At 44.7% G+C, this 24,614-nt stretch overlaps 1 protein-coding gene and 1 long non-coding RNA gene across 2 annotated transcripts in view; both read right to left on the reverse strand.

Moving 5' to 3' along the window:
* Positions 1-24,614, reverse strand: part of LOC144819923 (uncharacterized) — a 148,101-nt gene that overhangs the window by 32,701 nt on the left and 90,786 nt on the right. The window lies entirely within an intron of this gene.
* The window catches only part of LOC144819148 (uncharacterized), an 80,697-nt gene continuing 63,320 nt past the window's right edge, over positions 7,238-24,614 (reverse strand). The window contains exons 4-5 of the mRNA XM_078677127.1: positions 8,710-8,835; positions 7,238-7,754 (exon numbers count right to left, since the gene is read on the reverse strand). Coding sequence (XP_078533253.1) covers positions 7,306-7,754; positions 8,710-8,835 — 575 coding nt within the window. The 3' untranslated portion in view covers positions 7,238-7,305. The remainder of the gene's footprint in view (positions 7,755-8,709; positions 8,836-24,614) is intronic.

Here is a 24,614-nt window from a genome sequence, read left to right on the forward strand (position 1 = left end):
ATGCAATCTTGCCAGATTGGTCTGAATGACAGGAACCATATGGTATTCAGATCTCTCAAACGAGCCAAGCCAAGGATCTGTGTTATTCACTCACAATACCTCACAGCCTGGAGCGCATTTTCCATGCTGGCTTCGGCATCGCTGGTGGCTGGATTTGCCATAATGGAGCAGGAGGAATAAAAATAATATCCCTGCTAAGAGTCCCAAAATGAGAGGCAGGCCGCCGAACACAGAGTGGACGAAGTTAGGAAAAATGCCCAGGACTGCTTCAAAGGGTGCTAACAATCCCAAAAAAATCGTCTTAAATACATGTGCAATACCGCTGGTACCAGACATGTTAAAGATACAACCTAACATTTCTGCAAAATGTATTGGGCAGTTTGTTGATGATAATGCATGTATCTCTGCAGAGGACCTTGCAACTTGCAGATCATACGTCTCTCTGGACGGAATTCAGTGGCACAGTTTTTTGCAAAAGAATGGCTTTCATTCTGCTTAAAGTATCAATTTGTAAAGAAGAGATGTTCAGTGAAGGCCATAGTGGAGACTCCCCGTCTGTCTTAGTTTGAGGAAACAATACTTGCATACAGCAAATGACCCTGGCTGACACAATAACGAGATAGCTTATTCCTGGCATCAATCCACAACAGCTGTGATCATTTAACATAATGTAGCTACCATTGGAAAGCCGACTGAAAATTGGATCTATCACCACTGTGGGCGAACCCTGCAGGTGGCAAGAAAGGTAATTTGAAGAACCTTCGCAGGCTCTGGGTAAATTAATACCTTGACACAATAGTGTATCGCTTAGTGGGTTTTCACAATTTTTACCACTAAGAAATACTTCCTTTCTCCCACTCCAACATTTGTGTGTGTATGGTAAATCCCAGGTCGACTTAATGTATTCTTTACTAAGCATGGGCGTAAAATCCGTTCCGCTCGTGGATTTTTCGGATTTTCGGTAAATCCGCAATCCGCGAACTCTCGTGGATGTGGGGAAAATACGCAAATCAGCGCGCTGCGGATTTTTTGCTTGTGTTCGCACTGCTCGCGGGCCGCGGCGCGGGCAGCAACAATCTCGCACTCGCGAAATTACAAAAATTACAATTGGGGAGGGGTGAAGGAAGTGACCCAGTCTCCAACTTCCTCTTCCTGTCCAGCAAGCTCCTCCCATTGCTTAGTCCATTTCCTGGCCACTTTGAATTCGATCTTGACTGGGAAGGATGACTTTTTGTGGATGCTGCTGGAGATTTGGCTTTGAGGCCTTTTGGATTACTTTTTGATTAGAAATTTGATTTACAAGTAAGTTGATAAGTTGATGTTGTTTGTTTGTGGTGATTTTTGTGTGTGTTTTTCGACTTTTTGGGGTGGGTTTGGGGGCTGGCTATGTGTGGGAGGCCATTTTGAGGCATGGTCCTGCAGGTCCTGGCCATGTGGATGGGGTCAATCGGCCATTTTGAAGTCAGGCAGTGTGCTTTGTGCCCTAGGCCCACCCAGTCTGCTCTGATTGCTTTCATTATGCCCAGGGGGCCTCGAACTCCCGCGGATTACCCGAAAATCGGATTTAAAAAAAAAATGTTTGCCTGTGTTCGCACTGCTCGCGTCCCGCGCAGCAACAATCTCGCACTCACGAAATTGTAAAAATTACAATTCTGCACATGAATTGAAAACTACCAGGCTTAGTTATGGGTGCATGCATGATACAACTGTTTTCTTTAATTTTAACATTATTCTGGCCAGGGCATGGATGGCATTGGATTGTTGTGATTTTTGTGTGTTTTACGACTTTTTGGGGTGGTGTTGGGGGCTTGCTATGTGGGTGGGGGGCAGTTTATTGCCTGGTCCCGTGTGGGTGGGGTCTAGGGGCCATTTTTAAGCCAGTTTGTGTGCTTTGTGCCATAGGCCTGCACCCAGTGTGCTGTGATTTTATCATGCCCAGGGGGCCCAGAATCCGTCTGTTCGCGGATTTTGCTGGTTTTTCGCCACGTTCGCGTCGTGAAGCAACAATCTCGCACTCGCAAAATTGCAAAAATTGCAATTCTGCACCAGAAAACCACCAGCAGGCAGCCTAAACCTTCTGAAACTTGATGGATGGCATTGGATTGTGGTGATTTGATTGGTGTTGTGTTTTTTGACTTTTTGGAGTAGGGGTTGGGGGCTGGCTATGTTGGGGGGGGCCATTTTGAGGCATGGTCCTGGCCATGTGGATGGGGGTCAAGCGGCCATTTTGAAGGCAGGCAGTGAGCTTTGTGCCATAGGCCTGCACCCATTTTGCCTTGCTTTCACCCATTGTGCCCAGGGGGAGTCAGTGGTACATGAAACTATAACCCTCTCTGTGTGTGCTCTCTTGGATCAATGTTAAATTCCTGTTTCCCAAAAATTTAGCAATTCCTAATTTTGAAATTTCCATATTGTGTGGTGTGCATGTGTGTATTCATAAATGCCTACTTGCAAACTATTTATTGAAGCGCTACATATGCAACATATATTTACTGATGTTCCTCTGTCTTTGTTTGCTTTTAGGTGCACAAAGTCAATAACTCTGCATCATCGTTGAGCATCAGTGCCAGGAAGAAGTCCTGCTGCGGCCTGTTGTTCCGACATCTGAAGAGGATGGCTCCAAAAAGAGGTGCCCGTAGCTCCTCTTGCAAGAAAGATGTCTCTACTAAGGAGAAGAAGAAGCAAGTGGCACCACTTACCAAGGAGACTGGTGGCTCGACCACTAAATTTTTGTGGAAAAAACAAAGGCCCACCATGAGTGCTGCACAGGTAGCCTGTTTAGTGGTTCAATCACCAACGACCAGTGATGTTGGCTCATCGCAAGAAAGTAGCAGCATACCATCAACACAGGTTGTAACTCATCTCACAAGTACTATTCAACAACCAAAGCCGCAACAACAACTGCATGGGCTACTAGTACAAGCACAAGTACATGCGCAAGGAGCTGGCTGAGAAGGAGCTGGCCGAGAAGGAGCTGGCCGAGAAGGAGCTGGCCGAGAAGGAGCTGGCCGAGAAGGAGAAGGCCGAGAAGGAGAAGGCCGAGAAGGAGAAGGCCGAGAAGGAGAAGGCCGAGAAGGAGAGGTCCATGGAGAGTTGCAAGTAGAGGTCAGTGAAGAGGCCCATGTAGCGGCGCATGGAGCGGTGCAAGTGCCCACAATGGTTGTTCTTCCAGAAGTAGGGGCACAGGAGGAAATTGACTTTGGAGCCGGGGTATCATGTCAGGAAGACGAAGGCATTCCTCCTGATGTTTCATTTTCTCCCAGCTCCCCACCAAGGAAAAGATCAAGGAGTGTGTGTAGAAGTTCCTCTTCAAGCCCCGCTCCATCAGATGATGATCTGGATCTAGATTGGCAACCATCTCCGACGTCTGAGAGGGAGGCACACCATGAGCTGCGAAAGGTATCAAATGTTAAAAGGAAGGGCCCCGGAAAGCTCATACTTATGGATCCGAACGTCGGACTTGATGAAGTGGTGCATTCTGATGTTGTTGAACAGGATGACAGCAATGACCTAGTCATCACACACCTCATTCCAGCCACACCGGCCATGCAGCAGACAGACATTTATACCCTATCCCGACGTCATGCTGAGCGTGACCCTGGCGACGTGGCACTGGTAGCACCACCAACGCAGTCAAGTAGTACAACAAGTTCAACAAAACCTACAGCTCCCATATTTTCTCCCCAGAGGGGGACTCCATCCAGCTCGACTCCCTCAAGTAGGGTTGCTGCAATAATTGCACAACCCAGTAGATGTCTGCAAGGCTCATCCACCACTGCTTCATCTGGCATTGGCAGTATCATCTCGTGCGGCAAAACCAGAAGTTTCCAGTCCCCAGTTTGGAACTTTTTTAGTGTCCATGCAAAGTATGATAACATAGCCGTTTGTTGCATTTGTAAGACTAGAGTTAGCCGTGGTAAGACTGGTACCAACTATGGAACCGGAGGCCAGATAGGTCATCTTAAAAGAAGGCACGCTGTCGAATGGTTTGCGCACCTAGCAAACATCAAGGGAAAGCAATCCCAAAGGGCAAGTGGCCAAAATATACCCATACTAGGTGTTTCATCTGAAGATGACAGGGAGGTAGAAGAAGCGTCAGACATTTGTCCGGTTGCACCCAGTACCCCTGGCAGCACCACACCCTCCGGAACACATAGGAGGCACACTGAGAGTCTGGGAGACACACCAATGCGGAAAATGTCAACACTGAGCAGAAGTGGGTCGAAGAAGGCATCAGCATCATCCAGTAAATTTGTCCAGCGCACCATTTCAGCCATGTTCTCCTCAGATGCGCAATTTCAACGCAACCACCCAAATGTACGCCTGTATAACACTAAGCTGGCTAAAATGCTAGCGGTGGACCTTCTCCCTTTTTCGTTTGTCGAAGGTGTGGGTTTTCTTGAACTCGTGGCAACACTGCCCCCTAAATGGAAGGTTCCTAGCCGGTTCTATTTTGCCAGGGTTGCTGTTCCAGCACTACATAAAGAGGTGCTTGAGTTGGTTGGGGCAGCTTTGCAGAAGAGTGCTGTTCACACTATACACCTGACAACAGACATGTGGACCAGTTGCCAAGCCCTTGATTACATGTGCATCACTGCACACTGGGTCTCTTTTTCAGGGGTTGCAAAACAGATAAATGCAGGTGGTGACTTGGTCGAGATTTTTAAGGGTGCTCGTAAACATGCAACATTAGCCATGTTTGGCATGGAGAAAAGTCATACTGCAGCCAACATTTTGGATGACTTTAACAAAAAGGTCTCGCAATGGCTGCCCCCAAGAAATTGCAAGGTTGGTTATGTTTCTACTGATAATGGCAGCAATGTAGTTAAGGCCATGGAGAACGGTTACTATTTCAGAGTGCCGTGTTTGGCGCACTGTATGAACCTTGTCGTGCAAAAGTTCTTGAAAAAAGAACTTGCAGTCGACAAAATACTGACCATCTGCAGAAGAATATGCACACATTTCAACCATTCTTTTAAGGCCCGGAAGGAGCTGAGGCGCCAGCAAAATGTATATAGAATGCCAGTGAAAGCACTTATCCAGGAGGTGGCAACACGTTGGAACTCAACCTTCTACATGCTTGAGCGTCTGCATGAGCTGTTTCCAGTAGTCAATGAGTATTTCTACAACCTGGGTGGTGATACGACAGAAATGATGCTAGCGGTGGAGCAATGGCAGCTAGTTAAAAGCCTGACAGACATGCTTCGTCCTTTTGAGGTCTTCACGCGTGACGTCAGCAGGGAGGACTGTACTTTGAGCAAAGCTATCCCATTGTTGCTGAAGCTCGAGCACCAAGTCAAGGTGGTGTCTTCAGAATTAAAAGATGCTGGAAAGAATGAAGCATATGAGTTGGCGCAGAGATTATTACAACGCCTAGTTAGCAATAAACGGCTTGTAAATATCAAGAAACAACAGCACTACATTTGTGCTACTATTCTGGATCCACGTTACAAAAAGCCATTGTTTGGCAAAGTAATAATTCCTTTTGAAACATCAGATGTTACAGAGTACAAAGGTTGGCTAGCTCAGTCAGCCATTTGTTTTGAAAGAGAGCGGAAGGAAACTGTAGGAGAAGACAGTACTACTAGTGAATCAGCAGGCCATCAGGCGTCCCAAAAAAACACTTCTGCATCTGTGCCTGTGGCAGAAGTGAGTGACTTTTCCTCTGAGCCGTTAACCACACCAGCAACCGTATCATCTGCACCAGGCCCAGGCGATATGTCTGAAGCGGATTGGCTAAGTGAGCTAGGGTTTCCTTGTCCCAGAAGGGACACAGAAGTGTAAAGTACAGGAATCCGGGAGGACATTCTTTCAATGGTGCAGGCCTATCTGGATGACTCAACAGCGGTCAATATTACTGAGGATCCATTGGCGTATTGGCATGGGAAAAGAAACATATGGCGAGAGCTCACCAACCTGGCTATCAATTACTTGTCTTGCCCACTCGCAAGCGTGTCTTCAGAACGTGTTTTTAGTTCTGCTGGTGGCATTGTGACTTGCAAAAGGTCCCGCCTCTTGCCCGCAAATGTGGAGCGGCTCACCATGATAAAGATGAACCAGCACTTCATACCACCAGATTACAAAGTACGAGAATGCACGCAGGAAGAAGAGGACACCGACCTACCTGAGGAAAGTTCTCCTCAGTTACCAGAAGTACTACCGACTCAATTTGCAGAGTTTGAGGACGAGCTCTCCTTCCCTGACAGCGAGTTCTGAAAATGAGTCAAAGATTCATTAACTTTAATATTAGTCCTTATTCACTTTTATTCCTGTGTGTCTGTCTTTCTTTTTTTTAGCAAGTGCTTCATCCCATTCACAACAAAACTGTAATCCCCCAATCAAACAACAAGCCCATCAACAGTACTGTCTTGATTTTGATGCCGCAGCATTCCTCAGGTTCACAACAGTTAGTTGACAAGAACTCAGTCCTGGTCGTCTATCCTCCTCCTCCAGACTCACCCTATCCATTTCCCGTAATGCTGATGCCTGGATTCTGCACAATGAAGAAACTTACGTTGACGAGTCCCCTAAAGAGGGACTGTCTGGAAGTAGTGAGTCCTCATTTAAATACATATTGCTAAGTGTGACTTTTTTGCGTTTGGGTTTATGGGTCTTGGCTGGGCCATTGCTGGCAAGGTCTATTAAGGGATGAAATTGGTTAGGCATTTACTTTGGAAAACATTTGGCCTATTACACGTGAACGTTTAGGCGTTATTATTGCTCGCTTGCCTGTCTTAGGGGTGCTGTCTGTGGGGCTTCTAGGATTTTGGTGTCTGTGAGCACCGCTGCCATATTTCTAATGTTGATTGCTTTTGTTTTGCAGAAAATCCACGCCGGGAAACTCCAGTTGGGGCCCTGCTGCAGAACGCTTTAGGACACTGTGAATTCCAGGTAATTACAGGTAAGATAAGCGTTTGGCTGGGAGGTAGTATAATGGAGTATTAGGAGAGGCGAGAGAGTGACAGTGGTACTAGTAGTAAAGTCCTAGGACTCTTCAATTAACAAACTCTGTGACAGGCATTTACTTTGGAAAACATTTGGCCAATTACACGTGAACCAACACGATGACAGTGTTCAGCAAAACGAACTTACTGCAAAACCACCACCCACCAGGCTCAAAAGTAGTAAAAAAAAAGATATGCTCAGATAAAGTTTGAAAAAGTATATTTTTATATCCCTAACAAAATAATCTCCCGCAAGACCCTCCCTAACCCCAACAAATAAATAGTCCCTCAAAAGTCCCCAAAAAACCCAACTCCCAATTCCCACCCCCCAAAAGTCTCTAAAAAAGGGGCAAGGGACACTCTAGGGATGCATGGTGTTGACTTTGGCCTCCAGGGCATCATGCCTTAGGGCCAGGGCATCATACTGCTCCCGGAGGGTGGCGTGATCTAAACGGAGGCCCTCCAACAAATTCTGATATTCTTTCCATTTCCGGACCTCCGCCTCCAGGTCCGACACTCTGCGGATTGCACGGCGCAAGCGAGCCTTTACAGTACTGTGAGGTGCAGCCTTTGCTGCTCGGCGGTGGCGTCTGCCAGCACGGCTCCGTTTGGCTGGAGCACTGCGCTGACCGGCAGAACGTGGGGTCACGGAGGAGGATGCAGATGTCACATTCGAAGTACTGGACTGCGTGTCGTCCCCCTCCAGTTCCACCAGCCGCCGATATTGGGCAACAGTTGCATCCAGCCTCCGTTGCCGGGCCAGTACAGCCTGCATACTCCTTGTTGGTTTTGTTGTTTTAGTATGACCAACTATATGAAGAAAGAAAGACATAATCTGTAACCAATGCTCTTTAAGAATATGATTAACACAAAATGATTCAGCAGGAAGTTGTGTCACAGTACAACTAGCAACTAGCCAGCGCAGTACAAAAGAAACTATTCAGGCCAATATCATGGGCGTCCGCAGGGATGGGCAAGAGAGGGCGCGATTGCCCCCCCCTGGATCGCAGGTCCATCCAGTGCTGGCCCAGTGACAAATTACAATATGGTAATTACAGCAGGCTGGGACCGACAGACAGATAGAGGCAGAGACAGAGAGAGAGGAAGACAGAAGGAGAGAGAGAGAGAGGGAGGGAGCCAGAGGGTGACAGAGGGAGGATGAGGGAGGGAGACAGAGAGAGAGGGAGGGGGAGAGAGAAAGAAAGATGTGTGTAATGTGTATGCCAGGTCTGGTGGCTCAGTGGACGAAGGCATCCGCTGCAGGGGCATGAGTTCAATTTCATGGTCATATTTTTTTTTGTTGCTCTAGATCCACCCCCTCCCCCACTGACCCTGCCCCCTTCGGTGCGACCCTTGGCCACAAACCACACTATCAATTTGGCCCCGAGAGAAAGTTTGTGAGGACCCATGCTCTATAACCACATCCTCCTGATTTAGATTGATTTTTTTTTTCTGGCATTTTTTGTTTTTCCCTCTGTTTTAATTTAGTTGCCAGGTCGTCTGCTGTGGTGCTGCACAAGATTTTTCTCTTCTCCCTATGGGGTTCTTTGTTTATTTAAGCTCTATGTCGTGTTAGATTTAAAAAAATGTATTTAATACTTGTGCTCAATCATGTCAGGAGTAGGACTCAGGAGATGGTGATGATGTTGCACCCCCCCCGGAAACATTTCATAGTATGTTCGTAGTTCATCCAGTGACCGTCTACTCTCTGTAGATACACATGATATGCTATCTAAGAGTCAGATAGTACCATGATCCAGCTTACCTGTACCCGCCACCACCACTGTCTGCTTCCTCACAGTCTGTTCTTGCGCCGCCTCCTCCCCAGAGCTGTCCTCGGAGTCTATCACCACCACCACATCCGAGCTGGCCCCGCCACCAGATGTTCCACCTACAAAGTAGATTTAAGAATGTTAGATTACACCACTCACTAGTATTTGGTCTAGGAATGAAGAAATGTGAAAACAACAGAAAAAGTAATTGACTGTCTACTCTAGTCTAAAGTAAAAATGTCCCTCCTTCCAGGGAAGGCTGTTGTCTTGCTGCACTTTTTTGTCACAATTGATGAATGCTTGCTTAATTTTAACACACACCATTTTTCTCTGAACAGACAGAAGCTGGACTTCTAAGGACAAGAGCAACATCAACTTCAAACCAGGTGAAAGCTCGGCTCGACCACAAGAAATGTGTTCCATTACTCATCAACTCAGCACCAAGCACTTTTCCATTTCCAGCTAACTTTATTTTAATATATGTGTTTACTTTTACTTTTAATAAAGCTTTTAAACTTGAATAGACTCTGTGGTTTTTGGTCCTCCAGACTCGAGTGACTGAGCGAAAGGTTTTGCAATTTTTGCAAGGAGGAGTCCGTGCCGCTGACACTACCAGGTTTATACAGTGTGCCAAACACGCCACTCTGAAATATTATTACTCTGGTTTTTGGTGTCCATAGTTCGGTTTGTGGAGAATTGTCCCTGCAACAGTAGTATTATGGATTTTGCTCCTATCTAAACACTATTTCAAAAAAATTAAATTAGGAACGCTTGGACAACAATAGGTCCTCTATATTTAAATGAAAACTTACTGGGGCCAGCAAAGGAGCACTCGCCGCCCTGGCCTGCATCCTCCTCCTTTGGAGCCACAGCATCCTCCTTTTCCGTCCGCTTGCCCCTGGGCGGACCTGACGTACAACATGAAAAAAAAAACAGAAAACATTGATGATTGCTGCTTGTCGATGTCCTTGTCAACCAAATCATACATTTAGAAAGAACAAGAACCAACTATTTCAGCCAAAAAGAGGGCTACAAAGGAAGAACTACACCTGAGCCTCTACTCAGAGGTGCACCAGAACAAATGCGTAACGCAAAACTAACCTTGCGTCACGGCAGATGCGCCGCAATTACAATGCGGCAAACCCTGGCGCAAGGGTAGGCAGATGCGTGACGCATCTCGTGACGAAAGAGGGGCGCATCTCTAGAGTCGCGTCGCAGGCGCGATGCAACTCTAGCAATGCTCAGGGCTGCCCAATACTCAACATACCGCATCAGTCCTTACGCCTGCTTCAAGCAAGCAGGCATAAAGAATTGACGTAGCAGCGTCGCGGAAGTGCCTGCGTTAAATCTTGTAGATTTCACGCAGGGACATTTGCGAGGCGCACAGCTGCCTGACCGCCACCCACCCCCCCACCCCCCTGCGTGGGAACGCACCCATTGTGGCGCAGGCACAGGCCTTAACGTGGCGCATCTCCTTAGATGCATCACGTTGTAAATGACTCGCAGGGATGCGCCACGTAAGGCAGCGTAAACGTGGCGCAAGGGGCTTGTAAATCTGCCCCTTTGTGTCTAGCATTACGCAGTTCTGTAAAGTACACTCATACATTACTCAGCCCAATTAAATGAACACAAAATAGAAAACAAATAAGCAGTGGCACCGTCACAGAGAAGGAGAGCAGTTCACCTGAAATGCACAGAAGATTTTGAAATATTAATTTACCTCTCCTATCAATGTAATCGGCAGCATTATTGCTCTTTGTAAAAAAGTTAAAGCAAACATTTGCAATATAACACACAGAGCAGGAGAAAAAACAGAGTAGTGAGTGATGAAAAAATTGCTAATACTACTCACCAAGCCCGGGGACCTCCACTCCCAGCAGGTCGAGCAGGTCGCGCTCCCGGTCCAGGATATCGGTCCAGCGGTGGGTCACCTGGTTGTAGGTGCGCTGGACCCCCGAGATGTGAAACAGGGCCCGGCACACCTGCTCCCACCGCTTCCGTCGCTCCTGGCGGTTGGTGTAGCCACCAGCGATCCTGCCGCCTGCCGCGATGGTCCTGGGGAGGCGGCGCTGTACATAGAAAACGAGTGCGCCCACCTCCTCAGGGCTGAAGATCTCCCTGGGCACCACCATTTCCGCCCTCAAACGGCCACACGGGAGCCGGGCACGGGCTGCGGGGGCCGTCTTGGGCAGCTTCACAGCTGTCTTCACCATGGTCTGGGCAGGTGTTAGCAGCAAGGAGACAAAATGAAAAAGAATAAGATTAGGGAAGAAGAAAATAAATGTTTAAAAAAGTAGTTGAAAAGTAAACAAAAGTAGCCTAAAACACAAAAATATAGACCTAGAAAACTAGAGGGATAGAAAATAAGTTAAATAGATCAAAAAAAATATTAAAACAAGCAAAGGATGGCAGAGATATAAAGAGGATAGAAACACCATGCCCAGACACATAGGAATGAATGAAAAACAAGATGGCGGCCCGATCACGTGCGCGTAAGTAAGTTCGCACGCGATTTCCCTCGCGAACTCGTGCGAACTTGCATTCGCTAGGCGCTCATACCGCGAGATTACACATAGCGGGCGGAAATGGAAATACGTCACGCAAGCAAAATGGCGGCGCCCGTACTCAACCTTGGGGTAACTCGCACGAGTTCGCGGCTTCCACGGTCGATTTCGCACGACGCTGCGCCTGGCGAATAGGGCGAAATTACCGAAAAACGAGTTTTGAAAAAGGAAAACCAACGAGCAGGTGCAAAAGTTCGAGCTCATCATTTGTAACCATTTCCCTGTAGTGCTTCCTGAAGGGGCCCTCCAGAATCCGGTTGCCTACTTGCAACTATTGTGTGACCCTGCTCTGACAGTCACAGAATAGTTAAAAGTATGCCATTGCATCCTGTTAAATTTTTTTTACATTGCAACAAAAAGGAAAGGGAGCAGAGAAGCAGGTGCCAGCCTTCATTAATGTCAGTTGGGGCAGGGCAGGTGTTGTTGTTTGCAAAACTTAAAGCACTTAGCAGGTGTGCTTTGCTTTGCCACAATAATGTACACTCACTGGTCAATCAGAGGGTGCTGTGATGACACCGAGGGTGGCATGGGTGTGCCAGCCAGAGGGTGGCATGGGTGTACCAGAGTGCCAGTGTTGACAGAGGATGGCAGTGCTTTGCTTTGCCCCAATAATGTACACTGGTGAACCAGAGGGTGCTGTGATGATGACACAGAGGGTGACATGGGTGAGCCAGTGGGTGGCATGGGTGAACAAAGAGAGTGCTAGTGGTGACAGAGGGTGGCAGTGATGAAGAAAGCCTTGCAAACAGGCTGGGCACGTAGAAACAACAAGTTCGCAAAACTGGCGACCCGACAAGTAAGTTCGCAATTTGCGAAATTGTACAAAACCCTCGCGAACTTGCAGAAACCCGTGCGAACACAAACCCCCCCAAAAATCCGCAAAATTCGCGAGAATTCGCGGATTTTGCGGATTTTCGCAATCCGCAAATTCGCAAATCCGCAAATTCGCGGATTGCGAATCCGCAAAATCCGCCCATGCTTATTCTTCACCCAACCTTTTATACAGGCCTGCTGGTATGTGTTTTAAGCAATATTGAAACTGGAAAGTCATCACTGGCATCATGATGGTGCCATGTATTATCCATTCAACTGATGGCTTCTCAGAAACGGCCAATGGTAATCTCTCCAGTTTTTCAATGCTCAGCACCGTATAGTCTGCTCCCCTCTGTGCCAATGAGATTAAGTCTGTAAGGTTAAATACAGTAAACAGTGATGTAGTGTTGATTAAACTCCAAGGCACTTAGCCAGAACAAAGGTTTTGCAACGTCGTGCCTAATAGCATTATAGAACGTAATTGAGACTGGCCATGTTGTAGCATTAGCAAGTCCTGTTGCATTATGTCTATGGCAGATGATACAATGCTGTCCAAAGAGTAAATTCTGGATGACAGATTTGTTAACCCATTGTCACCCACAGAGAGTGATTTCTCTAAATTAATACGATCAATTTCTCGTATTCTTTCAGCTGTTTCCATTTGTGTGACTTTCCAAGCTTCATTGTAAGCAGCGTATATACCGGAGAATATGAAACTTTTATGACGTGGATTACGAGGTCCCATTAAGAATTCTCGTAAATCAACGCCATCTTTAAGCAAAGATAAGTATTGTTTTATTTCTGGAAGTGTGGATTTTTGTAGCCATTCAAGGCACAGTTTTCCTACACTGTAAGTTGTTATTATCCCTGGATGTCGTCCTTGGACATATCTTGGATCTGGCTGATTTACTGTAAACCGTTGTGTCTTGTTCAGGAATCTATCTTGACAGTTATTTGTGTCTGTGGGCCAGATTAACCATTTGTTCCATTCAGGATTTGTTCTGTTCTGTTGTAAAATATAATTTTCGTCTACCTCCTCATCTGAAGTTAAATTACTATCAGGTGTGGGCTTAGGTATGGACGGTTTGTTTAAATCTTTTATCTTAGCAATGCCAAGACAAGATGTCTATTGAACAGTGTCATTTAGGAACATCATTTGTTCTCGGATGATGCAGGCTCTGAACAATGCTTCTAAACCTTGTACCTGCCAGTCTTTTGTGCCCCAAACAGTTTTTGTCTCAATGTTGTCTTTCCAAAAGTCAAAGCATAAGGTGGACAATTGAGCATAAAAGGCAGCACAATAAATGTGTTTAGTATTTGTCAACATACTTTTCATGCCTGTATTATTCACATTTTTAAAGTAAAAACTTTCTAGGTTTGTAACATTAAAACCTGTGAAATATGGAAATTTTCTAAGAAACGTTTTAGAACTACCTTTTGGAGGAGTTGGACAATGTTCCCATTGATTATAAGTTAAAACATTTCTAGGGTTTGCAGATTTATGCAAGTAATGATGGCCAAAAATGATTAAAACAATACATTTCTTCATAATTTGATGAACCTTCTAAGTATTCATGTTTTGTAAATTGTGCTGACATCTCTAAGTCTGCCATCATGTTATTAACAGTCTCAAAGTCCCAATCATCAGAAAATGTGCTAGGTGAGACGAAATCACTCAAGGAAATCTTAAATTGATGAGAAATCTTTAGCAGCTCAACTGGGCCATGAATGTCATAATCAGTTGTATCCCATGCTATTCCACCTGGTAGAGGGACCAATGTGATGTTTACTGATGACAGGTCTCGTTGTTCTCGATGAGATGATTTGTGTGGCTTCAGGAGCAAGTTGATGTACTTACTTGGTGTGTCCATTTTAATGTGCTTTCCATCTATCAGCTTTCCCAAACTTAACACAAGAATGAGCCATAGCAGGAGATAAAGTACACCTAACACAATTCAAAGTTCAACCCAAGGTGAAACCATATATGTATTTGTAAGCTCTTGACCAAGTTCCTTTACTTTTTCCTTGAAAGATTTTTTTGCTGGCGTAGTTTCAGGTTCACTAGGATCCTCAGAAAAGTTATCGAAGTTGATAAAATAGCCAGAGGCAGTTCTGTCAATTGTTCGTATTGCATCCAGATTCTTTGAAATCGCTGGAGCTGTTTTTTCCTGTGACATGTTTGTATAGTCAGATGCCACATCATTGTAGACAGGAGTTTCTTGACAAACTGTTATTTGGGTTTCAAGAGTTACAAGTTCCATGGCTTTATTGAATAGTCCTTCTTTTCTCACTTTAGAATCTTCAAAGGTGATGAGTCTTTCAGTTTGAACCTCTTGGATAGTAGCAAGATTTGGTTGTCTGTTACTTCTTGGGAGTCCAATGGGCCTACTACTTATTATCGACCTCATGGTGTGGTTTTACCAGGTCAATTGAAACAGACCGGTTCTCCTTTTTTCCAGCAAGGGGCCGCTGTAGTATTGTTCTTGATCCGCCGATTGCCAGTACAGGTACTGGTTTTCTGTAAGAAGGCCCAAATTCCTTCTTGTCCGCTATTTTCTCCCTGACCAGATCCCGAATCTTTGGAATCTAGACAGGTCTTCCTGGGTCAGGTGGTTTTTCTTCAGTGGTCGTTGTCTTTTCGCTGGTATTGCTTAGACTTCTTTTTGTTTCTTTTAAGTCCTGTAAAACAGCCAAACGATCTTTGATATCAAAGGGTTTTTGTTCCACCACTGAAGTGTGACGATCGAGGTCTTCAACCAACATTCTTGTACCAAAAGTAGTTCATATGGAGTAATTCCACCCAGAGAATTTCTTGGCAGGTTATTAAGACTATGTTGAACATTTATTAAATGTTTGACCCACCCATCACCCGAACCTAATACCCTAGCTGTTATAGATTGCTTTATGTCACGTTTTTTTCTCTCCACAATCGAATTTCCCTCAGGATGGAATGGACTCGAAAATTGCAATGCAATGCCCAAGCTGGCCATGGCCTCCTTTTAAGCCCTAGAGCTAAACGCAGGACCCTGGTCAGAATGTAGCGTGCCAATTGGGTATGTGCCGATAAAGACTCGCAAATCTTTTATAACAGTTCGGGCGTCAGCCGAGCGCTGAGGCCACATCCAAATGAATCTCGAGCATGAATCCACTGCGACCATGATATATTTATAGTTGCCATCCCTTTGTAAGAGAACACAGTGGTCCAGGTAAACACACGCTAGTGGTTTATCTGAAATCAGAAGAGGTGTCTGCGCAGGGCGTTTCACTGTTGAAACTTTCATTTTTTGGCAGATTTCACATTCCAAAACATAGTTTCTGGTTTGTTTTCTCATGCGTTGCCACCAGTATCGCTGTATTAATAATGAAACTGTGGCGGAAACGCCTGCATGTGCAGAGGCAAGCCCTTCATGTGCCGCTAAGATTAGTCCTAACCTGTGTTCCATGTTTGGTATTACTCTATCCCCCACTCCAGGGATTAGGGCAAAAGGAACATTATTCGCATCAGTTATATATGAGTATTTGAGTGGAAAGCCCTTCGGTAGTGTTTTACCACTATCTTTTATTGAAGCAGTGACTGCTTGCATTATTTCGCTGTCTATTTTAGTTTTTGAACGAGTAATTGCAGCTACGGAAGCCGTTTGCACAGCTGCCTTTGCGGCTTCATCAGCCAATGAATTCCCTTCAACGTGAACGCCATCACGCTGATGACTCAGTGTATGGATCATGTGAGTCTTTTGTAGTTCCTTCTGCAAAAGAACTACTTGTTCCCAAAGCATTTTATGCTTGATTGTGCCACCATTTGCATCTTTAAAACCATCTTGAACCCAGGTCTGCAAATATTCATTGTATGACTGGATGCAGTAATACGAATCGCACACTATGAGTGTTGGAAATTCGCGATCGGTATTTTCCAGCGCCATCTTGACTGCTTGGAGTTCAGCTCGCTGAGCTGTACAGTCTCCTAGTGATTGAGTTTTTGTTACCATAGGTCTAAATTTACCATCGTGCCAGCGACTGTTAACAATCGCGCACGCAGCACTGTAAGCTTGTTTGCCCCTAATCGCGGGCTCTGCTGATCCGTCTGTATATATTATACAGTCGTAATGTTCTAGAGGTAGAAATTCAGTAGGCAGAGAACATTCTTGTTCGTATTGGAGAAATTCTTGTGTCTTCAAATAAGGGTCAAACACGTATTCAACGTCTGTTGCAGTAAGAGAATTAACCCATTGATTTTTTAAAGTTGAATTCATACCCTTCTGAGGCGAACCCAAGTATTATGGTGTTCACCCTTTTCAAGTGCCTGTCCAAATCATCATCTGCAAGATAGATGTCATCGACATAAGATAATGCCTCATCATCGTATATTTGTAGTAACTCTGTTAGTCTGGCTGAAAATAATCCAGGACTATTCTTGAATCCCTGGGGGAGATGACAGAAGTGTTGTTGTGTCCCCATTATTGAGAAAGCGGTCAAGTAACTGCTTTCTGGTGCAATGTTTTGAAAGAGGAAATCATTTGAAATATCTAAAGTAGTTTTATATTTCTTCCAAACTATATTATTCATCAGTGCTGCACTGTGTGAATTTTGTACTGCAAAAGCTTTGCAACAAGAGTTTAAATGTCTGTAATCCAAAACCAGACGATGTGTTTCGTCTGGTTTGGAGACAGGAAACAAAGGACTGTTCATTGACGAGGTGCATGTTTCAATCACCCCTTGGTATTCAAGTTGATCTAAGATCTCCCTGACTTGTTTTTTAGCTTCCTGCTTTACTGGATACTGCCTCTGAGCAGTAGGTTGATTTTTTTACTGGATTTTATGGTGAGGAGAATCCTCATCCCATCCCACATGATTTGTATATAATGCAGGAGCCCGAATATGAATAGGAATATGATTAGAGAAGGCTGGCATAATGATCTCTTCACCATGTGGGCACTCCCTGACAAATTCAGGTGGCCAGTCTTTTTCAGCTAGAAGGATGTCACAACCCTTAGATAATTTTTCCCAAAAGAGTGCTTTTATCTTCCTAGTTATATCCCCCTCTATTCGGAGTGTTACTTAAGTTCATATAACTTATGGGGTACACTAAGCCTGGTGTCGACAGTTTCAACCTGAATGCATTCATTCAGATCCACTGTCTCCAGATGATCTTTCAGGATCCTGCGAGCTATGGTGACCTCTGCTGCGCTGTCCAGCATTGTCTGGGCCCACTCCCCGTTCTTGAGTTGTGTCCTCAAGATCCTCAGCATGTCTGATTTTAATACTTGCTACCTTCTTTTTGGAGAATTGAGTTTTCTTATTTTTTGGAACGTGTTGATCGTCTTTGGACTTCACGCGTTCTTCTTTTTGTTCTGATCGTCCTCTTCTTTCGGATTTCTGCGAGGAAGTCTGAAAGGTACGAGAGGATCGTGTATCAGTATCTTGATATCTATCAGGTTTTATTATATTATCCCTATTTCTAAGGTTATATCCTTTTGAGGAGATCTACCTCTGGACTGAGAGCGCTTCTCTTTAGGAAGTAACTGTCTACTATTTACTATTTTCCTGTTTCTTTTTAGAAGTAGTTAGATTGTTTTTGATAAAAACTTTTTCAGGATTTTCTGTTAGTTCAGGCTTTACAGGTTTCCCTCCCAAACTATCTCTTCGTAGTTCTTCAAAGGATTTTTAAATAATTCTGGCAAGTTCATACGGTTGCTCAGTAATATCAAATTCTTTTAATTTTTGGCAGATTGCCACTGATGCTGCTTCACCTTTAATGTTAGCTAATAAGATAGCTGAGACCTGTTTGAAATCTTTCAGTGATTTCATACCTATATTCAAGGCCGGTTCTGGACCGTATTCTTTTTGAATCTGTCTCAGAACATCTGGTATTATCGCCTTAGACGGGACACCATGTGTTTTTGTGTAGATTGAAGCAAAGACTGTGCCTCAAGTGTCACAGTCCTCTACGTGTAGTGCAATCCCCATTGGTAAACAGATTGTTAGAAGCCTGTGTTTCTCAAGAGGTGTACTATCGGGAAATACTGCCTCTATTTGAGTAATTTCCTGGGCTAGCCAGAATGGAATTTGTTCCCTTTTTACGGGCAACTTACCGATTACTGACTGTATAGTCTGTGGTGTGATTTTGTTTGTGTCCCCCTGATGAGGGGTGTGCTGTGGAATTCTTATAGCAGGTTGGACTGTTAAAGTCCTCATGACATATCGTACCAATTGTCTATGTATTTTAAATAATTGTTTTAGCTGAGCTAACAATTCTACATCTAACATTCTTTCAATGATAGGATGTGGTGTATAGCTGGCTAGTACCGGCCATATAGCTCCTGGTCTACCTCTCAGTGATAGGCCATTTTCTAAACGCTTTATAGCTATGGATTTTCTCACGTTTTCCGGGATAATTATAGGATCCGGGTAATTTTGTTGGAGACCTGTAATGTCTAAAACCGGATGGGCTGCAGTTCTTGCAGCTCCACCGCTCTCTTCGTCGCTATCTTGCATTTTGTTGCTAGTTTTGCAGAGAAGGTTTCAAGAAAATAAATATAAGGTGCACAATATTTTGGAACACTGTATCCTTCAACATTGAACAAAACCAAAAACTAATACATAGGATTATTCGTCCTACTCAGTTTAAGGCGGATATTTTATCCTTTAACCCAATCCAGATATCTATTGGAGTTTTTACGGGATAAAGGGGTCTCTGTGAAAAGCACGACTGAGTTACTCTAGTATCTAGCGTTAAATTAGTGCCTTACCAAACATTGGGCGCCATGTAGTGTAGTTCCTATATTCCAATAGGCTCTGCGCATTGGAATAATATATCCTATAGATTAGACGTAGGATCGAGGTTGACTAGGTCTCTATCGAATATACTAGACTTAATTGTGTGTGCCGGCTAGCTCAGAGGTCACTAGAAAATTTCTTGAACTCACAAGAAGGTATTACCGCATAAACATGACAACTTTGTTTCCCCAAGATAAAACGTATCTTCAGAGTCGTGTAAACAATAGATAGACATTTTACTCAGTCAAACGTGCATGCTTCGTTTCACTAGAGATCAGAGAAAGTAGAAAGTCGGGTGTTTTATTGAACAGTCTTCTTTCTCAAGCATAAGAAATGAACTGTTACAATCGTAAAACTGTTTGTAAAATATAATGCGTACAATATAAATAGTAGAATAAAATAATACTGTAAGAACATTGTATGGTTCCTAAACCATATATAAATACATACATAAATAACAGAGGCTAAAAGTACTCAACTGTTGCTTCTAAAATACGCCTACCCCGGTGTACCTAACCTAAGCTTAGTACAAAGGAAGAAGAAAGTGAGGTGTAGCATGAATGTAGTATTCTTTTGCCAAGAATCTGCTCAAGATTTCTCTAAGGGTCTAATCAGCTCCGTACCTTAGTTTAGAATGAAGCAGGTCAATCTCGGGACTCGATTTACCAACAACCCACAAGGGTAGCTTGGAAACACTGGAGCCGGATTTCTCGACAGGAGAAAAGACAGAGTCTCTCTCAATGCGTCTGCTGGAGGGTCGGCTTCCTTTGGCACTTGCTGTAGCAGGGCGCGTCAGGCAAGTAGATAGTCGAACTGTTCCAAACCACTGTGTGTTTGCTTGGGCGAGTGTGGGTATATTTATACATTGAAGGTGCCGACTTTGACGTACAGTTGGACATAATAACGTCATCAAAGAGTCTCAGTTCTTTGAAAACTCCATGAGTTCTTGGACAAATCAATATTCAAGCAAGGGGAAGTCCCCGGCTGCTGAAGCTGAGTTTTCCAAGAAATCGTTGTGGATTTTCGTAACTAGTGGAAATAGCCCTGCCGTATTTGAACTGCATCAGCTATGCCTAAATATGGTTCTGATTTCTATGCCTATATAAGGATATGGTGATTTATACCCATATAAGGAAATTAATCGGGAAACTTATGATAGGGTCCTAAAATGATACATAATAACAGGAGATGAAGAAGTCCTTAGTTAGGGCTCACTTTTTAACCAAATCAACCTTGCTTATCGAACCCTATCTGAAATTGGTGAATAGGGCATTTCAATACTGGCTATAATAATAATAAAGAGCTTGTAAAGCGCTCAGTAATGCCATCACGGCATGTCCCCGCGCTAAAGCTAGCAGTGAACCAGCAAGAGAGAGATCCAGAGGTCTATGCTGTGTATAAGTGAGTTTTCAGCAAGGCCCTAAACCGCACTTCACTACTCTCCAGTCTCAAGGCCAAGGGAAGTTTGTTCCATTGTTGAGCTGCATGGAGCGCAAAAGAGCGACCACCTATTCTGGCCTTCCTCGTCCTGGGGACTGTCAGCAGTCCGGTCCCCTCCGAACGAAGGGTCCTGGAGGGTTCATACCGGCTGACTAGATCCTTTAAATAAGCGGGCGACCTATCCCAGACAATCCGATGACAGAAGAGTAGGCACTTAAAACGCACCAGTTTCTTCACAGGCAACCAATGAAGCGCATCCAGCGCCTTCTGCGAATTGGCCCTCCTAGGTCTTCTCAACACCAACCTGGCGGCGGAGTTCTGGATGACTTGGAGGCGGCCCAGGCTACCCTCGGTTGCCCCCAGGAACAGTACATTTCCATAGTCCAACCGCGAGGTCACCAGTGCCTGTGTTAAAGTCCTTCTGGCCGCAAGGGGCAATAGGTCTAAAGTTTTATTTAGGGTCTTTAGAACTCCAAAACATTTGCCCACAAGACGCCTAATGTGGCCATCATACGAGAGGGAGGGATTCATCCAGATTCCCAAGTTCTTTGCTTCCTCACAGGGGGTAGGAGTAGGACCCAAGCATGAAGGCCACCACTCAGCTGACCAATTATCGCTTTTTCCCCCCACCACCAGCACCTCTGTTTTAGAACCATTGAGTTTTAAACAATGGGAGTCCATCCATTCTCCCAGTGCCTGCATGCAGGATTTAAAGTTGGTAGGAGTGTTGGAGGAGTTCTGCGATAAAGAGATCAGCAGCTGGGTGTCGTCGGCGTACGACACCAATTCCACCCCAAATGATTGTACCACTTTTGCCAGAGAGGCCATATAAAGATTAAAAAGAGTGGGGCTAAGAGCCGAGCCCTGAGGCACTCCCTGATCTAATGGCATCTCTGCTGAGCGACAAGTCCCTTGCTGAACCTGAAAGCATCTCTCTGAGAGGAATGACTGTAGCCAGCACAGCGCGTGACCAGCCACCCCAGCTTCCTTCAGACACCGCAGCAAGATGGAATGTGCTACGGTGTCGAAAGCTGCACTCAGGTCGAGCATAATTAGGGCCATTGTGTGACCTGCATCAGCCCCTGCTCTTAAAGTCTCGGTGGCTCGGAGGAGAGCTGTCTCCGTGGAATAGCCCACCCTAAATCCTGACTGAGATGGATGAAGTAAGTTCCACCTCTCCAGGTGTTCAGAGAGCTGAGTATTAACCACTTTCTCTGCCACCTTCGCCACGTACGGTAGTAAGGAAATAGGCCTGAGGTTTTCCAGCACCTCCAAGCTAACGTTAGGTTTTTTCCTTATTGGCAGTACTATGGCCTTTTTCCACTCTTTGGGGACTTGTTGAGTGCAGAAGGAGGTGTTTAGGACCTGCCTAATGTGAGGTTCCAGGGCTGACACTCACTCTGAAATGACCCAAGCCGGTGCCGGATCGTTGGGGGACCCGGACTTCACACTTCGGCATATCTTTATAAGCTTGTCCACTGTGGGAACCTTAAAAGTTTGTAGTGAGGACTCAAAGGATACCATTGAGCTACCTGCTGCAAGATCTGTGCCTTTAACTGGGACTTGAGAAAAGGAGGCATAAATCGCTTTCACTTTATTAGAAAAAAAGTTAGCGACTTTATTACATCCCTCCACAGAGACCTTTATGGGGGTACTAGATCCCGAGACTGAGGATATTTCTTTATATATTTTGTATAATTCACGCGAGGAGCTCTCGGCTGCCTCAATGCGTGTCTGAAAATATTTGGCTTTGGCTCTACGTACCGCATACTGATAGCTTCGATGAGAAGAGCTGTATGTGTTCTTAGCCAGTGGAGTCGGGTTCTTCCTCCAGCTCCTTTCAAGTTTTTTGCAGTTAGACTTGATTTGCTGTAGTTCAGGAGTGAACCACAGGGCAGTGTGTTGTCTGCCTTCTCTAGCTTTACCCTTACTCAAGGGGGCTATCTCATCCAGGGTGGAAGTCACAAGAAGGTTAAATTCCTTGTTCGCCTGATCACTATCCGTCGCACACCATGGCTGTGCTTTCCGGATGGCGCTTAAGAATTTTTCCTGAGTATACTGCCTCCATTTGCGTCTCATAATGTTTCCCATCCCCTTCTCAATCACCCTACCAGGTTGGTAAAAACATAGGAAAGGGACCAGGAAGTGATCGGTCCAAGGGAGCTGACAGGGGGTAAGTGCTTTAATCGTATCCCAGCTAGCAAAAATAGGGTCCAGACAATGACCCCTTTGATTTGTAGCTGCAGCACTTAACAAACTAAGCTGAAGTTCTTGTAGGACAAGGCGAACATCCTCTGCCTCCTTTTGTAAGGGATCCTCTAGGTGGAGGTTCAGATCCCCCAACACTAACACTTTGTTGTGTTTAATCGCAATCTGAGCAACCCCTTCAAGTAAAGCTTCATGCTTAGTGAGTTTGATAGTGAATGCGCCAGCTTCACAGTCTTCGATTTTAACTGGTTTTAAGACACACTCAAAAGGGAATTTAACAATGATGGCAATGCCACCTCCCCTTCCTTTCCCTCTATCAAGTCTGTGAAGTGTATAGCCTGGCGGAATGGTCGCCACTATATCTGGGTCCGAATGTTCTCCTAACCAGGTTTCAGTGAGGAATAGTATATGCATGTCCTCATCCTGTAGGAGATCCCACAGCTGGAGGGAATGTTTGCTGATGGATCTACAATTTAAAAGACCCCCTTTAGCCATAATCGCTTCCGGGTCCTATTGACTAGGTTCCGTTTTAATTTGATCCACTTCACTTTGGGTGAATTCCCTGTATGGTCTAAACAAGAGGATGCAGCTCCCTGTAAATGTGACAATCATTCCGTTCAAGACACTATGCAGTTTATGATGTTTTGTGATATTTTTAATGAAATTCGTAGGAAGTTTTTAATCCCTATATTGATTGGCAATAGTATTTTGCAAGTTAGACCTGGTTTGCTCCACCTCCAAATGCTGAGTAACTCTTTGGATATGTTTGCCATTTCTAGTTTTCTTGTAGCTGCCGTACGTATCAAACAAAAAGAAGTGTTAGTATATCAATTGTATAGCTGTTCAGCCTATTTTAAATATTATTTTAATTGTTTTTACCCACTCACGGTATTTTATGAATATGGAATAATGTACAATTAATTTATGAAAGTGTTTCTATATGTGGATTAGTCTAATTTTGTTTAAACTTACAATGTACTTTTATGATTTTAATTAATCGAATAAAGTGGATTGACTTGACTTGACTAGCTTCTTACAGAATGCCAATACACAATTTTATTTTGATGTCCTTCATCAGGTGCGGTGGATGACTGACTACACCCCAATCTGGATGAGATTTGTACTCAAACAGGAGACTCAAGACAGAATTGCTGTAATTAGTCCCCGGTACTTGAAGCAACACAAGATATGGGAGGTTTTAATAACTAGCACAGAACACTACTTGACAGAAAACCTGACCTGTGTGAAATAGGTGCAAACTCTGTGGGAGGGCTACAAGACAGTGGTCGCAGAGCAGGCGATTTCCCTCATAATGGAATTTAAGAGAGAAAAGAGTAAAAACTAGAGCACCTCATACAAGATATTTTGACTGAAGAACCTCCTCAATGATGGTAGTTATCACAGACTAACAACACACTCTAGTTCTAAAACAGAGGAAATATCTAGACTTAGCTACAGATGCTGTCCGAGAGATCTGCCGAGCTACGCAATAATGTCTATATGAGTTAGGGGAAAAAACAGGCAAGCTGTTAGCATTGCTTGACAAACGAGACCAGTCTACGAGATGGGTATTAGAAGTTAAGACAAGGGAGGAAAGCCTGGAAAGAGAAAGTAGCTGAATAGCTAAGTGTTTTGCAGACTATTACGCCCACCTATACTCCCTGGCGGTGAGTATGACAACCGAAGGCGCATGAGCTTTTCTCCATGACATACAACTGTTTAGATTGTCGGATGTGGATCGGGACCAATTAGATGCGGACACACCCGAGGAAGAACTGCTTGGAGTAGCAAGCTAACTTTACTCTGGCAAAACCATTTTTCCAAATGGCGTACCACTCGTACTGTCCAAAACAATAGCCTTTAAGTTAGCCCCCCACTTACTGAATATGCATAAGGAAAGAAGACAGAAGGGTGCCCGTCACAAGATCAAAGACTGGCTACCATTGTGGTCGTACATAAGGAAGGTAACTGCCTGAGACATGTGCCTCTTATAGGCTGATATCTCTCTTTAATGCAGAAGCTAAAATATTAGCTAAACTGTTGGCTTTGCGTCTGATCGAAGGCATCCAATCCCTGATCCACCCTGATCAATCGGGAAT

Source organism: Lissotriton helveticus, chromosome 2_1 (genome assembly GCF_964261635.1).
Source record: "Lissotriton helveticus chromosome 2_1, aLisHel1.1, whole genome shotgun sequence".
Lineage (NCBI taxonomy): Eukaryota > Metazoa > Chordata > Amphibia > Caudata > Salamandridae > Lissotriton > Lissotriton helveticus.